This window comes from Meles meles, chromosome 1, assembly GCF_922984935.1.
Source record: "Meles meles chromosome 1, mMelMel3.1 paternal haplotype, whole genome shotgun sequence".
NCBI classification, from domain to species: Eukaryota; Metazoa; Chordata; class Mammalia; order Carnivora; family Mustelidae; genus Meles; species Meles meles.
Window position 1 is genome coordinate 130145325 of NC_060066.1, and position 25783 is coordinate 130171107.

Below are 25783 nucleotides of genomic sequence, written 5' to 3' on the forward strand. Positions count from 1 at the left end.
TAAACATAGATGCAAATAGAGAGGTATAAAAGTTACCAAATCCATCAGGAGTTAATTTAATTATTGTAGAATTCTCTGACTGAGGATGGCTGAACTTGGCTGAACTTTCAAGAAAGTATAGTTAAGATTTCCAAAGATGGGGGCGCCTAAATGGCTCACATGGTTAAGCATCTGACTCTAGATTTCAGCTCAGGTCATGGTCTCAAGGTCATGAGTTTGAGCCCCGCGTTGGGCTCCAAGCTGAGGATAGAGCCTGCTTAAGATTCTCTCTCTCTGTGGGCTCAGTCAAGTGTCTGCCTTTGGCTCAGATCATGATCCCAGGGTCCAACCATGGCCGTCTCCCCACTCAGTGGGGAGTCTGGTTCTCCCTCTCCCTTTGCCCCCGTCATGGGCACACACACACTCTCTCACACTCTCTCAAATAAATAAACAAGATCTTAAAAAAGATTCTCTTTCTTCCTCTCCCCACCACTCACATGCTCTCTCTCAAAACAAAGCAAAGATTTCCAAACTTTCAAACTTTATAAGACTTTTATATAGTAGCATTGCTTTCTAGTATAAATAATTTGAAGAATCTTAAAAAATAATCTGCATGTTTAAAATGTGTAAATTTTTTTTTTTTTTTTTTTTTTTAATTTGACAGAGAGAGATCGCAAGTAGACAGAGAGGCAGGCAGAGAGAGAGAGGGAAGCAGGCTCGCCGCCGAGCAGAGAGCCCGATGCGGGACTCGATCCCAGGACCCTGAGACCATGACCTGAGCCGAAGGGCCGAAGGCAGCGGCTTAACCCACTGAGCCACCCAGGCGCCCCTAAAATGTGTAAATTTTTTTAAAGCAAGAACTTCAAAATTTGTATTTATGAGTAATTGATAAGATTGTAATTCCTCATAATTAAATAAATGTATTCTATTCAACCATAAGCTGTAAAAATCATCATATGCCCTCTAGTTATCATCAGAAAGCAAGTTGTGCTGACAGTAAAATCATTATGGATAAATAAAAACAGCAAAATCAAGACATATGTATATATAATTAACATAAAATAATTCAAGACTGAAAGGCACTTATTATTTCATTATTCTGATAAAAATTAAATCAATAATAGAATATATTTCAGAGTGTGATAAATTTGAAATACTATTTAATCTAATTCAGCAAATATTTATCGAGAATTTATACACACACACACACACATAGACACACACACTTCGCATACACATTAGCACAACAGAGATAAACTATACTAAGAGACAGATCCTTCCTCAAGAATTTTATAAAACTAGATAGGGAGACAGACGCTTATATACCTCAATAAGCATTTTTATAAGACTTCCGCAATGATAATGTAACTTTATAAATTAAATCGTTGTAGAAGAGACTATAACATTCTTTTGCATTTGTAAGATACAGACTAAGATTCTAACTATAGTTAATATATTTTATATTATCAGTGTTCTACTCTACAGATAGAATGTTGGATTCAAAAATATACTAATTTGGATTGCAAACCCAAAAGACTAATTGCTAAATACCAAAAAGAAACATTAAAACCTAAACAAGAAATAAATGGCAAAAGAAAAAATTAGGAAGATGCAAAGAGAAATAATCTACATAGGAATTTGTTGAAGGCCAAAAGAAAGCCAACACAATCATAATTTGCATTGTAGATCTGTAATTTAAGTACCACATTTCTCACCACTCATTTTAATACCTGAAAGTAACATACAACACTTACCTTACAACTATAAGCATGGCTATCAGGATTGAACAAATAGGATCTGCTATCATTAGACCAAAATTTTGCATCATGATGGCAGAGGCAATTACACCAATACTCCCAAGTGTATCTGCCAGAATGTGTAAAAATACACCTGGGAACAAAGCATAATCAGAATCAAAATAGTATCTTCTGATCAATGAAAAACACAAATATTTCTTAAAACTGTATTCTTGGGGCACCTGGGTGGCTCAGTGGGTTAAAGCCTCTGCCTTCAGCTCAGGTCATGATCCCAGGGTTCTGGGATCGAGGCCCGCATCGGGCTCTGCTCGGCGGGGAGCCTGCTTCCTCCTCTCTCTCTGCCTGCCTCTCAGCCTACTTGTGATCTCTGTCTGTCAAAGAAATAAAATCTTTTTAAAAAAAAAAAAACTGTATTCTTGACTTTATATATTAAAAAAATAAATACCAATCTGAAAATCAGGGAGAATTTAGATTCACTGCTCAGTAATGAAGTAATAGTACTTCCGGAAATTGAAATAATCTTTCCTTTTTTGAATCAGCAGGGGTTAAAATATCTGATTCATAAATTATACTTGCTCTTAATGTTCCTTAATATTTGGTATAACATACATGAGGGATAAAAGAAACAAGTTTATTTTAAGCACATTCAGCTCTGGTTAAAAGATTCCACAAGTTAATAATTTGTTAGAAGAAAATGGTATTAGGCTGAAAGAATTGTTCAAGAAAGTGTTTATGATTACAAATACGTGTATACACAGAGCCCTCTGCTGGTAACTAAAATTATTACTACTTGAGACTAAATTTCCTATGGACTGTGGCTGTAAATCCTGATATACTTATTAATTATCTTGAAGGTTTTGTTACCTAAAATTATACATTAATCTCAAACCTGATAAGAAAGTAGAGATATGAATATTTAAAAGCAAATATAAAATATTTTAAAGATTTTTAATAAAAGTTAAATTAACACTTGCTATTATTTAAATATAATATTAAATTGGTAGGATACTGATATTCTGTCTTGAAACCTATATAATATTGGGATATTGTGATTATAATAAGAAATACATATTTGGTCTTCATTCTGGTTCTGGAAAACCCTTAGAACTTCCTAAGTGACAGAGACAAAGGTGTCTCTCATTAATGTTAATATATTTTTGGACCCCACCTAAGGATGGGCGCTGGCTGCCAGGAGAATCAGTCATATGATTAGAGGGTTGGAACTTTCAGTCCCAGGCCCCTCTGACCTCCAGTTATCAGAGAACTGCTTGCTGGTATGAGAGGAAATTCTTCACTCCCCCATTGGAATTGGGCGCAGAATTAGTTCGTGGTCAGAAGTGGGATCAGAACCAGAACCCATTAAATATTAACAGTTAAAAATCGAATGGAAAACCATTAAAAAAATCAAGAAGTTTAAAATACATTATTTCTTAAACAGACTTAACTAAGACAATAAATTATTCAACATTTAGATCTTTAATAGGTAAAATTTACTGTATAGTAAAACACTGTCTTTGAAACAAACTTAAATCATATTACTAAAAATGGAAATTTTAAAATAGTATTTAATCTATCTGAAAAGAAATAATATGTAAAAAGCATGTGTCTACTTTAGGAGTATTTATTCTACTTCTTTATTATTCACTGGATAATTAAAGGCAAACCATTTATTTTTTAGGTATAAAACAGATTTGCTAAAACTTGAAAACACTTTCTCATAATTTAAAAACAGACTATTACTGAATCAAATCTTAATGTGCTCTAGGAAATTATCTTTGCTTCGTCGACTACTGTGTAATTTTATATCAAGTATTATACCAAATATAATTCATCCCACCGTACTTAATATACTTCTTCATTCGTATGGAGTATTGACCTTTATAACTATTCTTCAAAAAGCTAAATGGCTCTATTTCCTATAACAAAAATATTTTTTTTTTAAAAAATACTTAGAGAAAAAAACTCTTCTTCTAGGGTATTTCAAATAGCAAAGAATTAGACTAATAAGTTTAAAAAATAAAACTGAAGAAAAATACCCATTAAAGTAGATTGAAGGTATCTAAGCTTCAAAACTCTTAAGTGACATGTGATTTCAAGTCTTTATATTCTTTAATTGGGTTTTAGTAGGATCAAACATGAAAACAGCTCTAAATACCAAAAGGGAAGAGAAAAGAATCATTGTTCTTGATTTTTCTTTGACTGAAAAGTCCCCAACCTGAAAATTGGCTTTATTAGCAAGTGTTATTAATTACCTAAACCCTACTTACTTTCTAGTAACTGTTTCAAGAAGAAAAATCACTAAAGAAAAAAGTTTAAACCAGTATGTTTAACTGATATAAAAGTTGAGAGCTGGACTTGTTAGCATATGGATATTTTCACTGCCCACGAATACTCTAGCCAGAGGTCATATATATATTTTCTTAATTTTTTGTACTTTGTATCCGGTAATTTTCATATGTGAGTCATTGGGGTTCTAAATCTTTGCTTTGTTGCTGTTGATCCTTTCCTCTAGCCAGAGGTCATACTGAAGATGCTGCAAATAACTGAAAAACTCATTTACCTCAGTTTTTATGTATGAGTATCCGCATGGAAACTTTGAATGCCAGACACTTTTCCCTATCCTTGAGATATCTACTGGGCTGCTGCAGCCACCATAAATTGATGGATACTCAGAAAACATAACGTAATTTTCATAACAGCTTATATAAAAGATAATTAGGAAGGCAAATCTAACCTCCCTTCTCTCAACTTGGGATGATTTCCAAAACTAAAAATAAACTCATATTATCAAGGCTAATTTATAGCATTGGATATAGATGCATTACATATGCATGATTACAAGCTATTTCAGCAAATGCTGTTCTAAACCAATTCTATATATTTTGCAAATGGAAAACTAGTGACTGGAAGACACATTTAAGCCTCCTGAAATAAACTCCTCAGTATGGAGGAACACATTCATAGTGGGGGAAAAAAGGAAAGCTAGAGCTATATCAAGAAATAGTGGAGAAAAATAGGTGCACTAGGGATTGAATCACAAGCTTTTGAGAGAGTCAGAGTGAAGTCAAAAGTTAAAAGCAGGAAGGTGGGGAGCTGGGAATTAGGAAACTTTGATGATGAAGTCTAAACAGAAATTCAGAGCCAAAGATTGGCACCTACCGCAAAAAGAAAACTGATTTTCTCTGCTTTATAAAATTTTGTAATGTACTGTTTTACATGGCATGTAAGCTCCTGTTTAGCCATCATCATTTGATGCCAATGGATATGACAAAGGTTTCACTTTGCATTTTATATATGTTAATATTAATATAACAGAGTTAATTTTCTAGAGCAAGTTTACATTCATAGAAAAACTGAACAGAAGGTAGATTTCCCATATACCCCTGTCCTGGGCATAACATTCCAAATTGTCAAAATCTCCTAGCAGAGTAGTACATTTGTTACAAGGAATAAAACTACACTGGTGTCATTATCACCCCAAATCCAACTACATTAGGGTTCACTCTTGATCTTATACATTCTGAAGGTTTGAATGCATTTCATTTTTTCCTCTAAATCTTTCCACAGTGTAAACACATACTAAATACTGAACTTGGAAAAAATATTTAGTTATTCCCTGGTGGCAAATATATTATACTATGGTATTACTATAGTCCTGGGCACGACTATTATATAGTTAAGCAGTATAGTTTCTAACCTCTGTAATCTTATTAAATCTATGAAAATAGCCAAGTGATAGTTCAAAGAATGTAGGCTAATATCTTGAATAGTATATATCTAAAAAGTTACAAGGAAAGATAATACTTTAGACACAAATACTATTATGTATTTTTCTTACAGGAAAATTTCAGATAGCTCAACACAATGAAACCTGTTTCATAAAACTGAGAAATATACAAATGCTTGTCATACCTTGTAAAATCTGTCTGCTGGGTCCTGCTGTTTCTTTTAAGGAGGGACCATCTGTAGAGAGTTAAATTATTTTAAAATATATCTTCAGTTACCAATTCAATTTTTCCAATTCAGAGAACATTTCATTCAAATATATTATGAAGGATGCATGACTATATACAGCCACAACAGACTCACAAAATTATTTTTTAAATTTAATATAATAATTTAATGGAGATAGACATGGGCAACTTCAAAATGCATGAATGGTACATAGTATTTAGGAAATTATTATATCAAGCAATCTGGTAAAAAATGGTAAATTAAGAACATAGTGAAAAGTCTCCTGCTATTCATAACATATCTTATATACAGTTTGCTACATTAATTTTACAACTGCAAAACTGAAACAAAACAAAACTACTGCTGAAAGTTACAAGAAGTCCAAGAAATGAAGCCAGGTCAGCACCCAGGGTAACCGGACTGTGGCAAACAAGAGTTTTCCAACAGCTTCTAGATGGATGTGCAAGCTTTTCAAAGAACGGAGATAAAAATATTTTCCATTTTACCTTTATGATGAAAAAATTTAAAAATACTGTAATTTCTGGGGCACCTGGGTGGCTCAGTGGGTTAAGGCCTCTGCTTTCCGCTCAGCTCATGATCCGAGGGTCCTGGGATAGAGCCCTGCATCGGGCTCTCTGCTCAGCAGGGAGCCTCCTTCGCCCTCTCTCTCTGCCTGCCTCTCTGCCTATTTGTGATCTCTCTCTCTCTGTCAAATAAATAAATAAATAAAATCTTTTAAAAAAATACTGTAATTTCTATACTGACTCTGAAGATACTATGAACTTTAACATCAAAGCAGAAAACATAGGTAAACAATGTAAAAGATCAGCAATATTGAGATCATCAGGAGGTCTGACAAGCTTTCTTGAACATGTCTAACAGAAAGCCTGCCTGGGGTCATGGTTCTTGGCCCACAGTACCAAAGAGCTGACGTAGCCTTACTATAGCTTTGATAAGAGACGGTAACAATGCCAGAAGAGGCTTCCCAGTGATATGGCACTGCATATGGTGGGGAGAAAGATGCAGTCAACTTAAAAAATCATGCTGATTGTCAAAAGGGTTAACTGTCCTGAAAATCCAGCTCCTGATCAAGGCAGGAGATTTGTCTAGAGGTTGTAGGTCCAGATAAAGACAGTAATTTTTGACATAATTATGTGGAAAGGTATATTCTGCTATATTAATATAATGGTTGTATAAAACAACATAACTCCCACCTACCTACGTAAAATCTGAAAAGTCCTTCTGGACAAAAAATCTGTTATCTGTGGTAGAGACTGGCTACTTGTTTATCACCCATTTCTTCTTCTCCCTTGGTAAACAAATAAATTATATTTCCCATGCTCTCTTAAGTTATGTATCTAACAGTGTTAAGCAAAGAAATATGACAGGTAGGGTGCCTGGGTGTCTCAGTCAGTTAAATGTCTGCCTTTGGGTCAGGTCATGATCCCAGATCCTGGGATCTGGTTTGCAGGGAGCCTGCTTCTCCCTCTCCCTCTGCCTGGCACTCCCCCTGCTTGTGCTCTCTCTCTCTCTCTATCCAATAAATAAATAAAATAAAATAAAAATAACAGGTAAACCACTTCTAGGCTCATAAACATGCCCCACATGATATTCTATGTACTCTGTCTCCGGGGAGATGCAGGGAATCCAGTGAAGGATTCCAAGGTCAAGAATCCCAGGGATGAAAGGAACCTAGATCCCTGAATCGAATGAGAAACAGCACCCACTATCCTTTACCCTGCTAACCCAAGAGCAATATATATACTTTTATTGTTTGGGTCATTGAGATAGGAGCAGTTAAACCAAGCAAACAAAAAAAACCAGCTAGTTTAACTGACAGTGTAGCATTTCAATAAATATAAAGCTCACGGTATTTCCCAGTGAGACTATGATGTCTCCCAAAATGGAATCATGGCCCTATTACTTGTGTATCCTCAGACTGGCTAATAAACAGTAAAGGCAGAAATAAGAGTAAAGAGAAGATTCTGGAGTCAGATTTCCTTTTTTTTTTTTTTTTTAAGATTTATTTATTTATTTTACAGAGTGTGCGGGGGGATGGTGAGGGGAAGGGAGTGGAGGAAAAATCTCCAGCAGACACCCCGCTGAGCAAGGAACCCTATTCAGGGCTCAATCTATGACCCCGAGATCATGACCAGAGTCAAAATCAAGAGTGGGACACTCAACCAACATAAAAAACTAGGAGGCAGATGCTTAACCGACTGAGGCACCCAGGCACCACTGGAGTCAGATTTCCTTGTGTTTGAAGCCTAGCATTTCCTTTTACTAGTCACTATGATCTCCATGTGCCCTGATGTCATGTAAATTCTTCTTTGCCACTTACCCTTCTCCCCCTTGGCTAAAAAAAAGCTACCTTTCACCTATTTAGATTCTTACTGCAGTGCATTACTCAAGGTATAAAAAAAATTCTAGGGCAACAAACAAGGGGTCAGTTGCAAATATCGGTGGTAATGCTACAAAAGTAATGACTCTATTGACTAACCAGCAAAATCCCTCTGTAAGCAATACAGTTTCCAATTGTTTTTAATAGAATGCTAATGAAACTGTCAATCTATAGATCATCAAAAATAATTTTTGATAACCAGATTACTATGTAATTTTTGGAATGTAATTCTGAAGGTGTTCATAGAATTGACTGGAACTGCTATAAACACAATTTCTTCTATTTAAGGTTTCTTATTACTTACATTATAAAGCTAGAAAATAGGAATAGAATTATTGCCAAAACCTTTTTATATTGATAAGTGTCATTTATCTATACACTAATTGAGGAAAAAAAGAGCTCAAATTATCTCACTAAGATATGTATTTTAAGTAAAATGTTGCCTTTCATGATTATACATGTATCAATATTTTTCAAAAAGAATTACTTTAATTCACTTTTAGTAATAACTACAGTAACTCCATCCAAAAGAAATGTTTAAATGCTAAATCTTACATTTCTAGGAAATAAAAAATTTAAACTTATATATGCATTTTATTGCCAAGAAGTAGAACACATGATCAATTAATAACTTAACCTAATATAATCCATTATTATAAAATGCTGGAATGAAAATAAAAATTCAAAGTTAAACAGGATGTTGTTAAATTTATAACTATTTACAAGTTTTTGAATGGGTGAAAGTAGTTCTCAAATCACTAAGCTATTTGGAGTCCACTGAATATATTCCAGAGTAATAGAGAAGTTCCATTCTAGGGGCACCTGGGTAGCTCAGTTGCTTAAGCATTTGACTCTTGGTTTTTTACAGTATGTTTCTTATAGTTTCTCAAAAAGTTAAAAATGGAACTACCATATAATCCAGTAATCACACTACTGGGTATTTACCCAAAAAATACAAAAGCACTAATATGAAGGGACATATGTACCATTATTTATTGCATCAATATTTATGGTAGCCAAATTATGGAAGCAACCCTAGTGTCCATCCATAGATGGATAAAGAAGATGTGGAAGGGAAGTATCAGGCGATATTTACCAAAAATTACAATGAAAATGTGCAAAACTGAAAACCCCAAGTGTATTTTTATAGCCTATATGTAGTACAAAAGGCCTTATTGTACTCAAAAAATTATAATTTTCATTTGCTAAAATGTAATTGTTTCTCATTCACTGACACTCATTTAAAATAGTGGCACACAGTATAATATAGTCACTGAAAAAAAGCTATATCCATGGCATTGTACTGAGTTAATTTCATTATATACTAAAAATGAATTAGCCCTGGGAACCACTGAGTCTGATTCATTAGAAAGGCAGTTGATTACAAAACCTTTTTAAGAGACTCTTTCAACTAAGAGAGTAATCTATACAAAATTTCTGTGTATTTGGAAGGCTGTTCATTTGAAAATATTTTGGCTGTACTCACCATGAGAATGAAAGTGTCCATGCCCATGAGCATGATCATGACTATGTGCAGCACCGTGTTTCAATTCATGACTATGGCAATGATCTCCATGGCCATGTGCCTGATCCAGAACACCATTAAAAAGGGAATGACTGTGTCCATGGCCTAAAAAGTAGTTAGAACAAAAAGTATGTAAAAACATATTATGAAAATGGTTACAATAATACGACATTAGTAAAAAGAATTAGCTTTAAAACGAGATTCAATTAAATATTTACTTGTAAAAAGTGTTACAGATTCATTAAAACTGACTGAGTTCCTACCATGGAATATGGGAAGGAAATGAAATATGAAGGGAAGTGGTAGACTTTACTAGAGATGAAAATAAGTGAGAAGTACACAGAAATCTTTAGAGATTAGATAATGTTACTCATTCATTCAGAAAATACTTATTTGTAAGATACTATGTTACAGGCACCGTTTCAGGCACTGGGGATAAAGCAGTGAAGACCACAGACAAAAATCTTAGCTGAAACTTTGTGAAGTACTATTATATATATAATCAAAGACGAAACAAAATGTATTCATATGGTCACTTTGAGGCAGAGGCAGGGATGCCACTGTATTTGATAAAAGATCAGCAGAATTACATTATAGCAGGTAGAATCTTTAGAAAAAACAAAAACAAAATAATGCTGTATCCTCTGTCCATAGCAGACCTAAGAAGTATTAAACCACCAAAGAAACATCTTATACAAGATATTCCAAAGCACAGAAAAAGATCAGATGTTACCCAACTCAAAAACATCACTAATATTCACAAAAATCCTAAATACCAGTAAACCAAATCCAGCATTGCATTATATGAAAAATCATGAATAAGGGGGAGATCAACTCCAAAATGGTAGAGAGGCGATACTGGCAAATTAGATCTCTCTCTAAAACAACACAGATATAAGGGACACATCTAAAAATTAACCAGTTCAGAACTCTGGTAATTAACCAAAACCAGAAAACAAACTAAAAAGCACCCATCCAAGAAGACACTATCAGACTTATGTAAGACTAGATGGTTTTTGCTGTTTTTACTTGGGGCTATTCCTGTTTCACCTCCTGCACCAGCTCAGCTGACAGTAGCTATAAGCCAGCAGCACTGCAGACAATGGAGAGATCTGACTCCTTTGGAAGCTGTTAAAAGCAGCATCTCCAGAGTACAGTTAAGTGTTTTGTTCAAACTTGCAGTTCCCTAGAAAAATCTCCATTCTCAGTGTGGCAAATATTAGAGTCAGCTCTAAAAATTCAGTGGCCATATACTGCAGGAAAGCAATTAATCCAAGGCAGTCATGCAACAAGAAAAACAGCAATATTAGCAACCACAAACTTTGAAGGGAGAGGGTAATGACACCAGAGTCATTATAATATAAAATGTCCAGTTTTCAACAACAAAAATTATAAGACATGCAAAGAAAAATGAAAGTATGCCACATACACAGAAAAAGAAAAGCAACCAACAGAAAATGTTCCCAAGGGGCGCCTGGGTGGCTCACTGGGTTAAGCCTCTGCCTTCGGCTCAGGTCATGATCTCAGGGTCCTGGGATCGAGTCCCGCATTGGGCTCTCTGCTTGGCAGGGAGCCTGCTTCCCTCTCTCTCTTTCTGCCTGCCTCTCTGCCTACTTGTGATCTCTCTCTCAAATAAATAAATAAAATCTTAAAAAAAAAAAAAAGAAAATGTTCCCAAAGGAGATCCCAATTTTAGACAAAGACTTTATTTAAATCAGCCATTATAAATACGTTCAAAGAAATAAAGAAATCCATGTCTAAAGAATGAAAGTATAACAATAACTCACCAAATAGAGCACATCAATAAAGAGAAATTATAAAAAAAGGAACCAAACAAAAAATTCTGGAGTTAAAGAAATATAATGACTGAAATAAAATATTTATTAGAAGTGCTCAACAACAGATCTGTGCTACAGTTAGGCAAACCTAAAGATGGATCAAAAGAGACTGTCCACTATGAGGACCAGAAAAGAAGAAAATTAAGAAAAATAAACACAGCCTTAGAGACCTGTAGAACATCAAGTATACCAAATTAAGCATTAAGGAGTCCCCAAAAACCAAAAGGAAGTAAGAGACAGATAAAAGTATTTGAAGAAATAATGGCTAGAAACTCCCCAACTTTGATAAAAAAAAAAAAACAACAACTAATCTACACATTCAAGGAACTTAGGAAAATCCAAGAAGAATAAACTCAGAGCCATATCTGGAAACATCATAGTCAAACTGATGAATCTCAAAGAGACACTGAAAACTCTACACCAAGATAAAAATAATTTACCATGTATAACAGAACTTGACTAAGATTAACTGGTGACTTCTCCATAAAAATGATGGAGGTCAAAAGCCAGTGGGATGACAAAATCAAAATGTTAGAAAAAGACTCAACCAAGAATTCTAAATTCAACTCTCTCCCTTAAAAATAAAGGAGAAATAAGATATTACCACATAAACAAAAACACTACCTGCAAACGAAATGAAAGAACACTAAATAGTAACCAAAATCCACACAGAGAAATGAAGAGCACTGGAAAAGGTAATTATAACAGAGGATAAATGTATTTTTAAATTTGTGACTTGTTTCTTCTCCTGTATATTTTGAGAGACAGCTGCATTAAGTAATAATTATAAAACTGTACTGATGGACATCATAAAAACATGCAATTTGTATGACAATAATAGTACAAAGGGAGGTGAACAGGGAAGTATATTGGAGCAAAGGTTTTGCATATTACTAAATTACTATTAATCTGAACTAAATTGGTTTAAATTAAGATGGTACTTGTAATCCCCAGGACAACAATTAGGAAAATATTCAAAAATATATAGTAAAAGAAACAAGAGAATTAAAAGGTGTACTAGAAAATATCTACTTAAAAAACAGGAATCAGGGAATAGAGTAACAAAAAGGACGAAGATAAAGAAGACAAATATTACAATAGCAGATTTAAATCCTACCTTAATAGTAATTACATGAGATGTAAATTGTTTAAATTTCCCAATCAAAAGACAGAGACTGTCAGAATGGATTAAAAAAATATGATCCAGTTACATTTTGTCAATAGGAGATATACTTTAGAGTCAAAGACATACTAAACAGGTTGAAAGTAAAAAGACAGAAAGAGAAATACACCATGCAACAGTTTAAAAAAAAAAAAAAAAGAGCTGGAATGGTTATCATAATATCACCCAAAATAAACTGTAAGCCAAAAATTACTGTAAGAAAAAAAGAACATATATAATAAGATGTTCAATCTATCTGGAAGACACGATGATTATAAACAAATTGCACTGAACAACACAGTTCCAAAATGCATGAACCAAAACCTAAAATAAGTGACTGAAAAATATACAATTCAACAATAATGGCTGGAGACTTCAATACCTACTTTCAATAATAAAAGATAACTAGGCAGAAGAGCAACAAAAAACTAGAAGATTGAACAACTATGGAAAAATTAGACCTAACAGACACCTATAGAACACAGCAGAATACATACTCTTCTCCAGTATATATTAGTCCATACAGACCAAATGCTAGGTCATAAAATAAGACTCAGTAAACTGAAAAGAACCTGAAATCCTAAAAAGTGTATCATCTGATCACAATGGAATTAAATTAGATATCAATGACAGAAGAAAAATGAAAGACAAACTCTTAAATAAGAAATTACAAGGGAAATTGAAAAATACTTTGAGATGAACAAAAATGAAATGAAAAACATGACTTACCAAACTTACAAAATTGTATTTCAGCAGTGCTTAGAAAAATATTTCCTATGACCAAAGGGGCATTAAAAAAAAATCAACAAAATTGATAAACCTTTAACTAAATTAGCCAATAAAAAATGGCAGTAGGTACAAATTACTAAAACTGGGAAAAGAGGATTTCACTACTGACCTTATGGAAATAAAATGAATTTTTAAAAAAGACATACTAAAGTAAACAAAAAAGATAATTTAGAGGGAATGGACAAACGAACATTCCTAGATACAAATCTGAATAGAATTATAATAAACAAAACAAAAAAAAAAAAAAAGAAAAGAAAAAAAAGAATAATTTAAAAACTTCAAAAAAGGAAAGCCCAGGCCCAGAAGATTTCATATGGAAACTGTCAAAGATTTAAAAAATACCAATACTGCACACTCTTCCCTGCCCACCCCCTTAAAAAAATAAACAGAAGAAAAGAGAACACTTCCCAACTCATTACATAAGACCAGTATTATCCTGATACCAATATCAACCAAAGACATCAAAAGAAAACTACAGGCCCAAATTCCTTAAGAATATAGACACAAAAAGTTTTCAACAAAATACTAGCAAACCAAATGAAGCAATATATAAAAAAGATAAATCATGGCCAAATGGAATTTATCCTAAGACTGAAAAGGTGGTTTAATACCCCAAAACCAAGCAATGTAATACGTCATCTTAATAGAATAAAGGATAAAAACAAACTGATCATCTCAAAAAATTAAGGAGAAAGTTGTGACAAAACCCAATACCATTTCGTGATAAAAAAAAAAACAAAAAACAAAAAACCTAGTAGACTAGGAATAGAAATGAACTCCCTCAATCTGATAAAGGGCAATTCTGAAAAATACAGGGCTAACATAGCTACCATCATATTTAATGAAGAAAGACTGAATGCTTTATCCTAAAGTCAGGAAAAAAAATAAGGATATCCTTTCTCACCACTTTCTATTTACTGAAATGTATGGTACTGAATGTATGTACTGAAGCAGGGTGCCTGGGTGGCTTAGTTGATTAAGTGTAGGACACTTGGTTTCAGCTCAGGTCATGATCTCAGGGTCATGGGATGGAGCCCTGCCTTGGGCTCCATGTTCAGCGGGGAGTCTGCTGGAGATTCTCTTTCTCCCTCTCCCTCTGCTCCTCCCGCCACTCGCATGAGTGCATTCTCTCTATCAAATAAATAAAAAAAAAACCTTTAATATTGTACTGAAGCATCTCATCAGGGCAATTAAGCAAGGAAAAAAATTCAGATGCAAAAGGAAGAAGTAAAATTATCTCTATTTGCAGATGACATGATACCAAAAAATTCTACAGAATCCACTAAAAATGTATTAGAATATTGAACAACTTCAGCAATGTGGCAAGATCAATATCCAAAAATGAACTGTATCGCTATACATTAGTAAAGAACAATCAAAAAATGAAATTAAGAAAACAATCACATTTACAATAGCAACAACAAAAAAAGCCTAATTGTAAAGTTAAGAAGTGTGAAACATGTACACTAATAATAATAAAACATGTTGAAAGAAAATAAAGAAGCTATAGTAAATGGGAAGGCATCTCATGTTTATGGATCAGAAGACTTAAAACTGTGGGGCACCTGGGTGGCTCCAGTGGGTTAAGCCTCTGTCTTCGGCTCAGGTCATGATCTCAGGGTCCTGGGATAGAGCCCTACATCGGGCTCTTTGCTCAGCGGGGAGCCTGCTTCCCCCTCTCTCTCTGCCTGCCTCTCTGCCTACTTGTGATCTCTCCCTCTCTGTCAAATAAATAAATAAATAACTTAAAAAAACAAAAGAAGACTTAAAATTGCTAACATGACTTACCAAATTGATCTACAGATTCAATACAATTTCTATCAAAATCCCAACTGCCCTTTTTTGCAGAAATTGGTAAGCTGATCTTAAAAAAATTTTTTCAAAGATTTACTTTAGAGAGAGAGTACACATGCACACATGGGAGTGAGCAGAGGGAGTGAGCAGAGGAAGAGGAAGAGAGAAATTTAAGCAGACTCTGTGCTGAGCAGAGCGTGGGGCTTGATCTCATGACCCCAACTGAGGTCATCACCTGAGCCTAAACCAAGAGTTGGATGCTTAGCCAGATGCACCATCCAAAAGCCCCTATATGGATATATATATATAAGTAAAATAATCTTAAATTAGTAAGTAATAGAGACGCCTGGGTGGCTCAGTTGGTTAAGCAGCTGCCTTCGGCTCAGGTCATGATCCCAGCATCCTGGGATCGAGTCCCACATCGGGCTCCTTGCTCCGCAGGGAGCCTGCTTCTCCCTCTGCCACTCTGTCTGCCTGTGCTCTCCCTCTCTCTCTCTCTGACAAATAAATAAATAAAATTTTTTAAAAAAAATTAGTAAGTAATAGGTAAAATTATCTTTAAAAAGAAGAATAAAGTTGGATAACTCCTATGTTCCAATTTGAAATCTACCTCAAAGGTATATTAAACAAGACAGTAGAGTACTGGCATAAGGATAAACATATAGATCAATGAAACAGACTTAAGATTCAGAATAAACTCTCACATTCATGGTCAACTGATTGTTGACAAGAGTGCCAAGACAATTCAGTGGGGTGGGGAGGGATAATCTTTTTAACAAATGGTGCTGAGACAACTAGAAATCTATATATAAGAAAATGATATTGGTCCCATACCTCACACCATATATAAAAATTGACCGAAAATGCATCACACACTTAAATGCAGACCTAAATGGATACATTTTAACCATAAAATTTAAGGATAGTTTCTTAAAAGAAATCTATCACTGTAATTACAAATTTTAAATTAACTAAAGAGAAAAAATGATTACTTCAGATGCAGGAAGAAAAAGTAATATCCTTAACTTGATAAAATAGTTTCATTAGAAACAGACCATAAACATCAGACCAAACGGTAAAACTTCAGTAGCATTCTTCATTGACTTAAGAAGAATGCACATTAAAGTCATCTGGAGAGCATTAAAACATGCTGATGTTTGGGGCTTCCTCCAGAGATTCTAACAAAAATGTTCTGGAATAAACCTAGGCATCAGCGTTTTTTTAAGTTACTCGGGTGATCATTCAGGGACACAAGGATACAAACCAAGTATATCTAATCAACACTGTGTTAGAGGTCCTGGTTATGCAATAAGACAAGCAGGAATAATAGTTTTTATTCCTAATAGTAATAAAAACATTCAATTACCTAAAAATGAACTGACCGAACAATACAAAGATCTTTATTGAAATAGCTAAGAAGACAATTTAGTAAAAGACATAAAAATTCTTTTATGCATTCCCAGTCAAAATCCCAAAATGATTTTTCATACAACTTGACAAGCTGATGAAAAAACCAGTTGAGCAAGATAAGCCCAAACAACTTTGAAAGGCAATTTAATATAGGCTAAAAGTGTTCTTTTACCTCAATGGGGTAAAAGGCAGGTTAATAATTGGTGCTTGGAAAACTGCTTATTCACACTGAAAAAAAAACAAAGTTAAGTCGTAACTCACCCCATTATGAAAACAAATTACATACAGATGAAGGAACAAAATGGATGAAGAAAAAAACCCTGACATTTTAACAGTATTAAAATTAAGTATATGTTTATGACTTGGGAATTTCAGGAAACTTCTCAAAGTAGAAAACATACCAGAAAAAATGTAAGACAGAAACACTAAGAGTACATCCAAATTAAGAACCTCTATATAAAAGTTTAAAGATCCTCCTCTCTCTCTCTCTCTCTGCCTGCCTCTCTGCCTACTTGTGATCTCTGTCTGTCAAATAAAAAAAAAAAAAAAAAAAGAATGGGGTGCCTGGGTGGCTCAGTGGGTTAAGCCTCTGCCTTCGGCTCAGGTCATGATCCCAGAGTCCTGGGATCGAACCCCGCATCGGGCTCTCTGCTTGGCAGGGAGCCTGCTTCCTCCTCTCTCTCTCTCTCTCTGCCTGCCTCTCTGCCTACTTGTGATCTCTGTCTGTCAAATAAATTAAAAAAAAAAAAAATTTAAAAGTTTAAAGATAAGCCATAGATTGGGAAAAGATGTTTGCAACACAAAAAACAAATGATTAGTATACAAAATATATAAAACATAATAAATGGATTAACAGGAAGACCATAGAAAAATAAGCAAAAATAAATGGACAATTCTAGGAGAGGAAAAACTTGAGTGGCCTAAAAACACAGAAAAATTTTCAACCTTACCACTAATCAGAGAAATAATAAATAAAATGAGATAACATTTTTATCAAAGTGTTAACAAAACAGTGTTAAAGCCATAATAATAAGTTTTGATGTGAATGAGATGAAATCAGTACTGGCATTCATTGCTGGGGTAAATGTGGATGAGTCATTTTGGAGGGCAATTTGCCATTGTCTATTGAAACTAAAAAACTGTGTTTCCTGTGTTCCAGCAACTCTACGTATATTCCAGCACATGGCAATTCAAAGAACTTTGTGTGGTGATAGACATGTTCTACATCTGCTATCCAATATGACAGCCCTATGTGGCTTCAGAGCACTTGAAATATCACTCGTGTAATTGAAGAAATGAATTTTTAATTTTATTAAATTTAATTAACCATAATTTAAATTTAAATAACCACATGTGACTAATAGCTACCAAATGGGTCAATACAGCTTTCAAAAAACACTTGCACATGTTCACAGGAATATGCTTCACGTGGAAAGAACTTTAAAGTCTATATACAGAAGACCAGTTTAAAAAAGCCATCGTATCCCACACCATGGAGTTTTATGTTAACAAGAGAAGGCAGACTAATGTATACCAAATAGAAGGATCTCAAAGACAGAGGGTATAATGAATCATACCCACATACACTCTCATTTTTAGGAACTAGATTTGTTTTGTGGTTTTTATGTTTATTTGTTGGTTTCATATAATGGTGTCATACTAAAAAGATCAGCTGCAGGGTTCTGGAAGAATCCACACCAAGCTGGGAACATGTGTAATCTTGAGATGGCACTCAGAGGGAAGAACATGGAGAAGGGAGAGTGATGGTTCAGGAAGACATTAATAAAAGTCTATTAACATATTATTTTTTTCATTAAAAATTCAACATAGGCTTTAACTTTAAAATTTATCAATTTTCAAAAATGACTATTATGAGGGAAAAGAGAAAAACAAAGAAACATAGGGTTCTAACCATCATACCAGAGCCATGAGAATGTCCATGACCTCCATGCTTGAAAACAAATATTCCTACTAGGTTTACCACAAACCCAAGAACTGAAACAAGAAGCAGTCTCTCATGGTGTACATCGGGAGGGGCTAATGCTCTCTAGAAAACACATAATACAAACAAAGAGCATTGATATAATTTCTGATTGATCAACTGGTAAAAACAAAAAGCAATCTTTAAAAATTTATTTTCAAAATTAAAAGCATTCTAAAAATATATGCCAAGACAGTTTATAGGGAAAAAACAAAAACAAAAACAACAGTGCTCACTTACTGTAAACAAGGTAATAATTACTATTTTTAAATACTTAAAATATTTAAACAAATAAAAAACCAGATATTTAAAAGCATGACTATTTTGTCTAAAATCTCTCTCTCTTTGGTATCTTAAATAATATTGCCATTCATTTTAAGCTCACTGATCTTTCAATTTTCTCTTTCCTTTTTTTTATTGTACCAAATATTAAAGATTCACCGACAAAACTCTCAGGTTCTTTTTAAGAACTCTTTCCAACAGACCTCACTATCCAGACTGTGCTTTTAGTTTTCATAGAGTCAACACTTCATTCATAGCCTATAAAGCACTATCATTTAGTTGTTTTCAATTTCAAGTAGTTGCACATGTACTTAATTTTTTCAACTATTTTATAAGCTCCTTTTACATAATATTTTACCTAACCCGAGACTGTGCTCAATATTTAATAGCGTGACAGAGCTCTGTAACATGTATCTTTAGTTCATAAACATTTTCATTATAGAAATGTAATTTAGAGTCTAATCATTATTTACAATACCTCAACTCCTTCTGAGAAAATAAAAAAAGCAGTGAAGATCAAAAATAAGCCATTGACAAAGCCAGCCAGAACTTCCGCTCTAACATACCTAAAGAAGAGCAAAGCAAACAATTGAATTATTATTTCTTAAAAATTAAATAATAAATTTATACATATTCAGAGGTTCTAAACCATATTTATATGGTTATAAGCAGCCAGCAAAGTCCTAGTATATATAATAGAATGTGTTTTATTCTACATATATTGTAGAAATGAGGAAATGAATTTAATTATAATGAATTATGTATAATAGCACAATACTGCAAAATACATCCATTTCTACAAGCCAATAAAGACCTTCTTAGAATAAGCAGATTTAGAAAGACCTTTCACTGAAATGTAAATCTCAAGTTGCCCCTGGAGAAGGAAAAACTAGACTAGACAAGTAGGCAAAGGAAGGATCTAAAGATAAAAAGGAGAAGAAAAGGGCTTAAAAGAGGGGTTTTTCTAACTTACTGGTTGCTTTTTTTCTAAGAATTCCTTACATTTTTTTGTTTTGTAACTTTCTGCTTTCAAATATTTGGAAAATGGAGCTTTGATCTGGAGGAAAATAAAATTATTTCTGAATTACCCCAGAGATAACTTGAGATTTATATTTCTATCACTCTTTTCTAAGACAAATAAATTAAACAAAAACATTTCAATTATCTATTTTTAGAATCAATTCTAGCTTCACATAATACTAATTAAACTATGTTAAAAATACCTGTCTTTTTCTCCATGGACTTCTGAAACTTTCTGCTTCCTACCTGCGTGAAGCATCGGGGAAAGATTTTATTTTTTTCCATAAGGTACTATTTGGCTTAGTTAAAGTTATCAGAAACAACTTTAACTTGGCAGTTTTACACGTCCTAACATTATTCAAAGGGTGCTGACAGCAGTTAATCACTCTGGTCCTTAAACAATATAATAGGAGAATCAGAAACACTGCTTCTTCTAGCTTTCTATGTCAATTTCTAGGTAATACAATTTTTACTATAAGAACTATGTTTAAAGTAAAGAGAACAAATTCTTTAAAAAGCACTCTATTCAGTCCTATTGGGAGTTTGCTCTGTCAGTACATTCCAACATAGTACATATTTCTCCACTCAGAAATAATGCATACTTCTACCTTCTAACACATACGAATAAATTAAATTTACATAATATTTGTCAAAGCATATGCCTTTTTATTTTTCAGGAGAGAACGTTCATTAAATTCAGCTGGCTTTTCACAGTAAACACTTAGGAACTGATCTAATATATCGGCAGGGTTACTAACCTCAAAAGGAAAAGCACTTTCTTTTAGCCCACTCTTCTACTTCCATAGCTAATGCCTGACAGAAAGCCTTTTGTCCTTGAGTTCCATTAAATTTCAAGATCAAAGGTAGGAATGTTATCCAGGTGTCTTTTTGTCTCTAATGCCTAGCTTAATAGGTGCTCCATAAATTCTGATAAACTGCTGGGCTACAGTGACTTAATTAAGCTTAATGTATTTGCTAAACTTGGTTGAAGGACTGAAGTGAAAAACATGAAAACCAGACATACTTGCCTTTACAAATGACTACATTTACTTGAATACAGTGAGTCTTGGAATGAAAACAGCACATTCATGAAAGTGCTATTGCCTAATGAAGTATGATGGTATCTGAATTCTCTAGCCAAGGCAAAAAAAGATACAATGATACATATATACATATGAAGGCATGTACATGTGCATTTATCTACCTTTCAGACATATATTACTTTTATGCTAGCATTGCTATTTCAAAAACAGAAGTGTGACTAGACACAAGGATGACTTTTCTATAAAGAAATACTGAAAAGTCTTCTGCTTCTCATATTCCTCCTGTTACTCTTCTACCAGTCAGTCTGCTGCCATGATCATACTGAACTGGGGGGTTAGGGATTCATCCCCAGGCTTTGCCTATTTGGTGTTACTTTGATGTACTGGTACCTACATTTTACTACTGCTGCTACTTACTACTACAGCAACTATTAATAGTTTCAAACGTTGCAGTAGATTTTACTCCCTAATTTTTCCCTTCTCAAAAGAAAAAAGCAAACAAGAAGACAAAACAGGAAATAAAAAGGTGGCAAGAATATTACTCCCTTATATTAACTAGTTAGAGTTGAATAGTTAAAAGCTGCTGTGATACTGAGGTATTCAAAGCTGTTCCTAAAAACCATCTTAGAACAGGAGACTGTTCTTTATAAATAAAAAACAATAGGTACCCTAAGATTTAAGGAACTGATAATTTTTATTGTCACCTACTGTTTATCCTGAATATTTAAAAAAGTTTTTTCTGAAAAATTGTTAAGTAAGATATTCTAATCAGATTTTTTATTTATAATACATATGAATTACTAATTTTCCAACATAAGATTAGAACTTTACATGCAATCTTTCTTTAATGATCCAAAACACACTTAGGAATCTTTTGATTGCATAATGCCATGGAAAATGTTCTCTTCTGAGCTATTTGGATTTATAGATATAGAGATCCCTCACTATAGTCAATAGAAACAGCATAATTAGTATTTTTTGTCTCACTTTTTATAATCTTACAAATAGCCTCATCACTTTGGTTATACCCCAAATCAGCAAGTTCTGTCACAGAATTTCATCTATCTTTCTTCTGGCACTTGTCACAATGTACAGTTTTTATGGTGTTTTTATAGCAGTATTTCCTCATTAGAGCACAAGTTCCTCCAAGGCAGAAGCCATCTTACAAGTAGCAAAGAGCCAGACTCATATGGGCCGTCGATAAATATCTGAAGAGAACAAGAGCACATACAAGAGAAAGTGCATGCGTTCTGGCTTGAGAACAAAAGTGATGGCGGAGAGAAAGAAGAAGCAGTGAGAGAACAAGAGTAAAAGAGAGAACAGAAAGCAGTGTGCATAAGACAGTGGATGTGAGCAGGCAGGACAGAGGAGAGACACTATAAAGGAAAGGGAACCTTCCAGGAGGATCAGTGAGAAAAGGAACGAGACTGGGGAAGGGAGAGAAGAAAGAACTAGAGCTAAGAAGCTGAGAGAGAGGGAGGAGGAATAAGAAAGAGCCTGAGAGAGACAGTGGCCAAGGGTAGAGAGAGAACAGGAGAAAAGAAAGATAAAAGATGTGTGGGAGAGACAAAGAGGAAGGGGTGTGAAAGGCTGAGGAATAGGGAGAGATCATGAGCACAGGCACAAGGAACTGGAAAAAATGAACAAGAGAAGGGAGACGGGAGTTCAGCAGAGATGGCAGAGAAGATGAGGATGGAGATGAGAGTGAAAGAGAAAACAGGTAAGAGTGAAGAAAGGAGATAATGTGAGAAAGCACTCACAAGGGAGAGGTACAGAAGAGAAAGAGTCAACAAAGTAAGAGGTGAGAGGGGAACAGGAAAGAGAAAGAAGGTGGAGAGACAGAGAAGGAAGGTATTACCCCTGAGTGCTGCTTGCACATAAATATAATTACACTGCAAAATACTCTATGAACTTGAAAAAGAAAACATTCAGGCAGAGTCAATCAAACACTGGACACTCCACTGCTTCTCCCAATCAGAGATGGCAAAAGGTAAACTCTGCCTCTAAATAGTACTAGGCTCAGAAGTGAGACCAGATGTTCCAATATAGTCTCTCCAGCATAAAAACACTCTTCAATATTTGACTAATTATCCAAACTGAGCAAGGATACAAAAAGAAGCATTTTTCATAAAAGCAGAGCTTGAAGAGGGTAAATAATATAAAATCATCTTAGGAAGTTATAACTTTAAGTAGGTCAGTAACAAAATATCCCTCTAAAAAAGAAACATGACCATTTTTATATACTGAAACTTTCTTTTTCTCTGCCCCCCACCCCCAAAATAGGTTAAGAGTTAAGAAAGTCTCCTATCTAGCAAAAAATTTCACTTAAAATTTTTTGGTAAAACCAAGATGTCCTACCTCTAAGCAAAAGAACTAACTAACTAACGCAGAAGAACTTAGATGCAAAAAAAGGTACATGCTGTAGATTCCAATTAAACACCGTTCCAAAACAGATAAAATGAATCCAGTGAGTTAGGGAGTACTGCGCAGAAAGGAACCAGGAGGAGGCATGGGAGGGGCAGGTGGGTTAAGGGCTCAAGTTACACAAATGTGTTCAATTTGTGAAAATTCATGTGCTTAAGATTTGTATTTTTTCTGTATTTCTTATGCTTTAATAAAAAGGTTTTTAAAAAGTCTTACCCATAAGAGAAAGCATCATTATCTCTCCATTTTGAAATAACAGATGCTGCCAATCCAGCCAAAATGGCAGTGCTATCGAAAAACATGTGAAAAGAGTCGGAAATCAAGCCTAAGCTGTAAAAGAACAGACATATTGGCATATTATAATAGTAACCAAATAAGTAAGCATCCTTCTCTAAATTCTCTCAATGTCCTTCTGCTTATCAGGAACTAATCTTCTAGAAAGACAACCTTGAAATACCATATATAGAAAAATATTAAGGATAAATTTTAAGCACCTAAGAAGGAAACCCTAACAACCCTTGCCCAAGGGAAAAAAAACCAGCTTCTACTGAAAAAGGGGTAAAAACAAAGCTAGCTGCTACTGGAGAAGGGGCAGGAATTTGTCCACCCTCTGGTCACTGGCAAAGGTCAGCTGCCACTGAAAGAGAGAGAAAAACCCAGCCATCTACCGCTGGGGGCAAGTCTGAAGCCACGCTGGACCCAAGATCTTACACTGATACAAAACAAAGGTCTACTGCTGTTGGAAGAGGGTAAGACAATTGCTCCTTCTTTTGATAAAAGGCTGTGGGGAGAGGTGGGAGAAGGGGCAGGAACACTAATAATACCCACTCTGACTCCAGGTATGAACAGACTGACTAAAAATAAGGCTCGAGCAGGAGAACTAAACTCTCTCTCCCCTGCAACCAAAGCCTTGACTAGATAGAAAACAAGAGCCATCTATCTGCGAGAGCTCAGCAAGAGCAGAGACTCCCCTGGGGCAAGGTGTGCAGGGCTTGCTGAAAACTGAGAGTGGAGCAAGAACACTGAAAAAATCCCCCAGGACCCCAAGCCCTACACTAAACAGAAGGTGGTAAAAGCCACTCAAAAATCTGAAGTCAGTGGCTTGTTGCTAGTCAACTATTGATCAGAGACTCAAAACCCCCACACTAATGGCCTGACGAAGTAACAGGTGTGCACATTTCTGGGCATCAATACTATTAGCCTTGGTCCCTATTATTTTTTTAAACATAAATTCTACCAAATATTTAAAGAACAATAAATATCAATCCCTTACAAACTCTTCCCAAAAAACAGATGATGAAGAAATGCTTCCCAATTCACTGTATAAGAGCAGTATTACTCTCATACCAAAAGGCATACCAAAATGAGACAAAAGACACCACAAGAAATGAGACTAATCTTTCACAAATATACATGCAAAAATCTTCAACAAATACTACCAAATGGAATCTAAGAATATATATTTTAAAAAGTATACACCATGATCAAGTGGGATTAATCCCAACAATGGAAGGTTGGCTCAATATATGAAAATCAATCAATCAAACATATCATATCAATAGGATAAAAGACAAAAACCACAAGATCATCTCAACAGGTGCCAAAAGAGTTGGACAAAATTTAACATTCCCCTTCATAACAAAAACACTCAACACACTTGGAATAGAAAGAACTTCCTCAATTCTTAAATGGAATCTACAAAAACCCCACAGCACAATTAATGGCTAATGACTGAATGTTTCCCCCTAAGATCAGGTATAAGATAAGGATGTCCCCTCTCACTACTTCTATTTAACATTATACTGAAGGATCTAACAAGGGAAGTTAGGCAGGAAATAAAAGACACCCAGACTAGAAGTGAAGGAATAAAACTATCACTATTTGCAGATGACAGGATTTTATATATATAAAATCTTAAGGACTCTACTAAAAACCTATTAAAATAAACAAGTTTGGCAAGGTTGCAGGACACAGTTATCAACATATAGAAATGAACTGTATTCCTATATAGGAATGATATAAAAAATAAAATAAAATTTCCATTCGCAATAGCATAAAAAAATACAAACACATTTAATAAAAAAGTTAAAAAAATTTTATACTCTAAAACTATAGAATACTGATGAAAAAATTAAAAAGACCTAAATAAATGGGACAACATCCATATTTATGGATCAGAAGACAATACTGTTATGATGCCAATACTTCCCCAATTGATCTACAGATTCAACTCACTCCTATCAAAATCCCAGGTGACTTCTTTGAAAAAAGTGATAAGCTGTTCTTTTTTTTTTTTTTAAAGATTTTATTTATTTATTTATTTGACAGAGAGAAATCACAAGAGAGGCAGGCAGAGAGAGAGGAAGGGAAGCAGGCTCTCTGCTGAGCAGAGAGCCCGATGTGGGACTCGATCCCAGGACCCTG

The 25783-nt window shown here is 34.4% G+C and overlaps 1 protein-coding gene across 2 annotated transcripts in view; it reads right to left on the minus strand.

Annotated features, from left to right (window-relative positions):
* SLC30A7 (solute carrier family 30 member 7) overlaps nucleotides 1-25783 on the minus strand; it is a 90054-nt gene that overhangs the window by 50680 nt on the left and 13591 nt on the right. For both annotated transcript variants that reach the window (XM_046016709.1, XM_046016702.1), the window contains exons 3-8: nucleotides 23576-23689; nucleotides 19351-19438; nucleotides 18530-18656; nucleotides 9578-9721; nucleotides 5649-5699; nucleotides 1734-1869 (exon numbers count right to left, since the gene is read on the minus strand). In XM_046016709.1, coding sequence (XP_045872665.1) covers nucleotides 1734-1869; nucleotides 5649-5699; nucleotides 9578-9721; nucleotides 18530-18656; nucleotides 19351-19438; nucleotides 23576-23689 — 660 coding nt within the window. The remainder of the gene's footprint in view (nucleotides 1-1733; nucleotides 1870-5648; nucleotides 5700-9577; nucleotides 9722-18529; nucleotides 18657-19350; nucleotides 19439-23575; nucleotides 23690-25783) is intronic.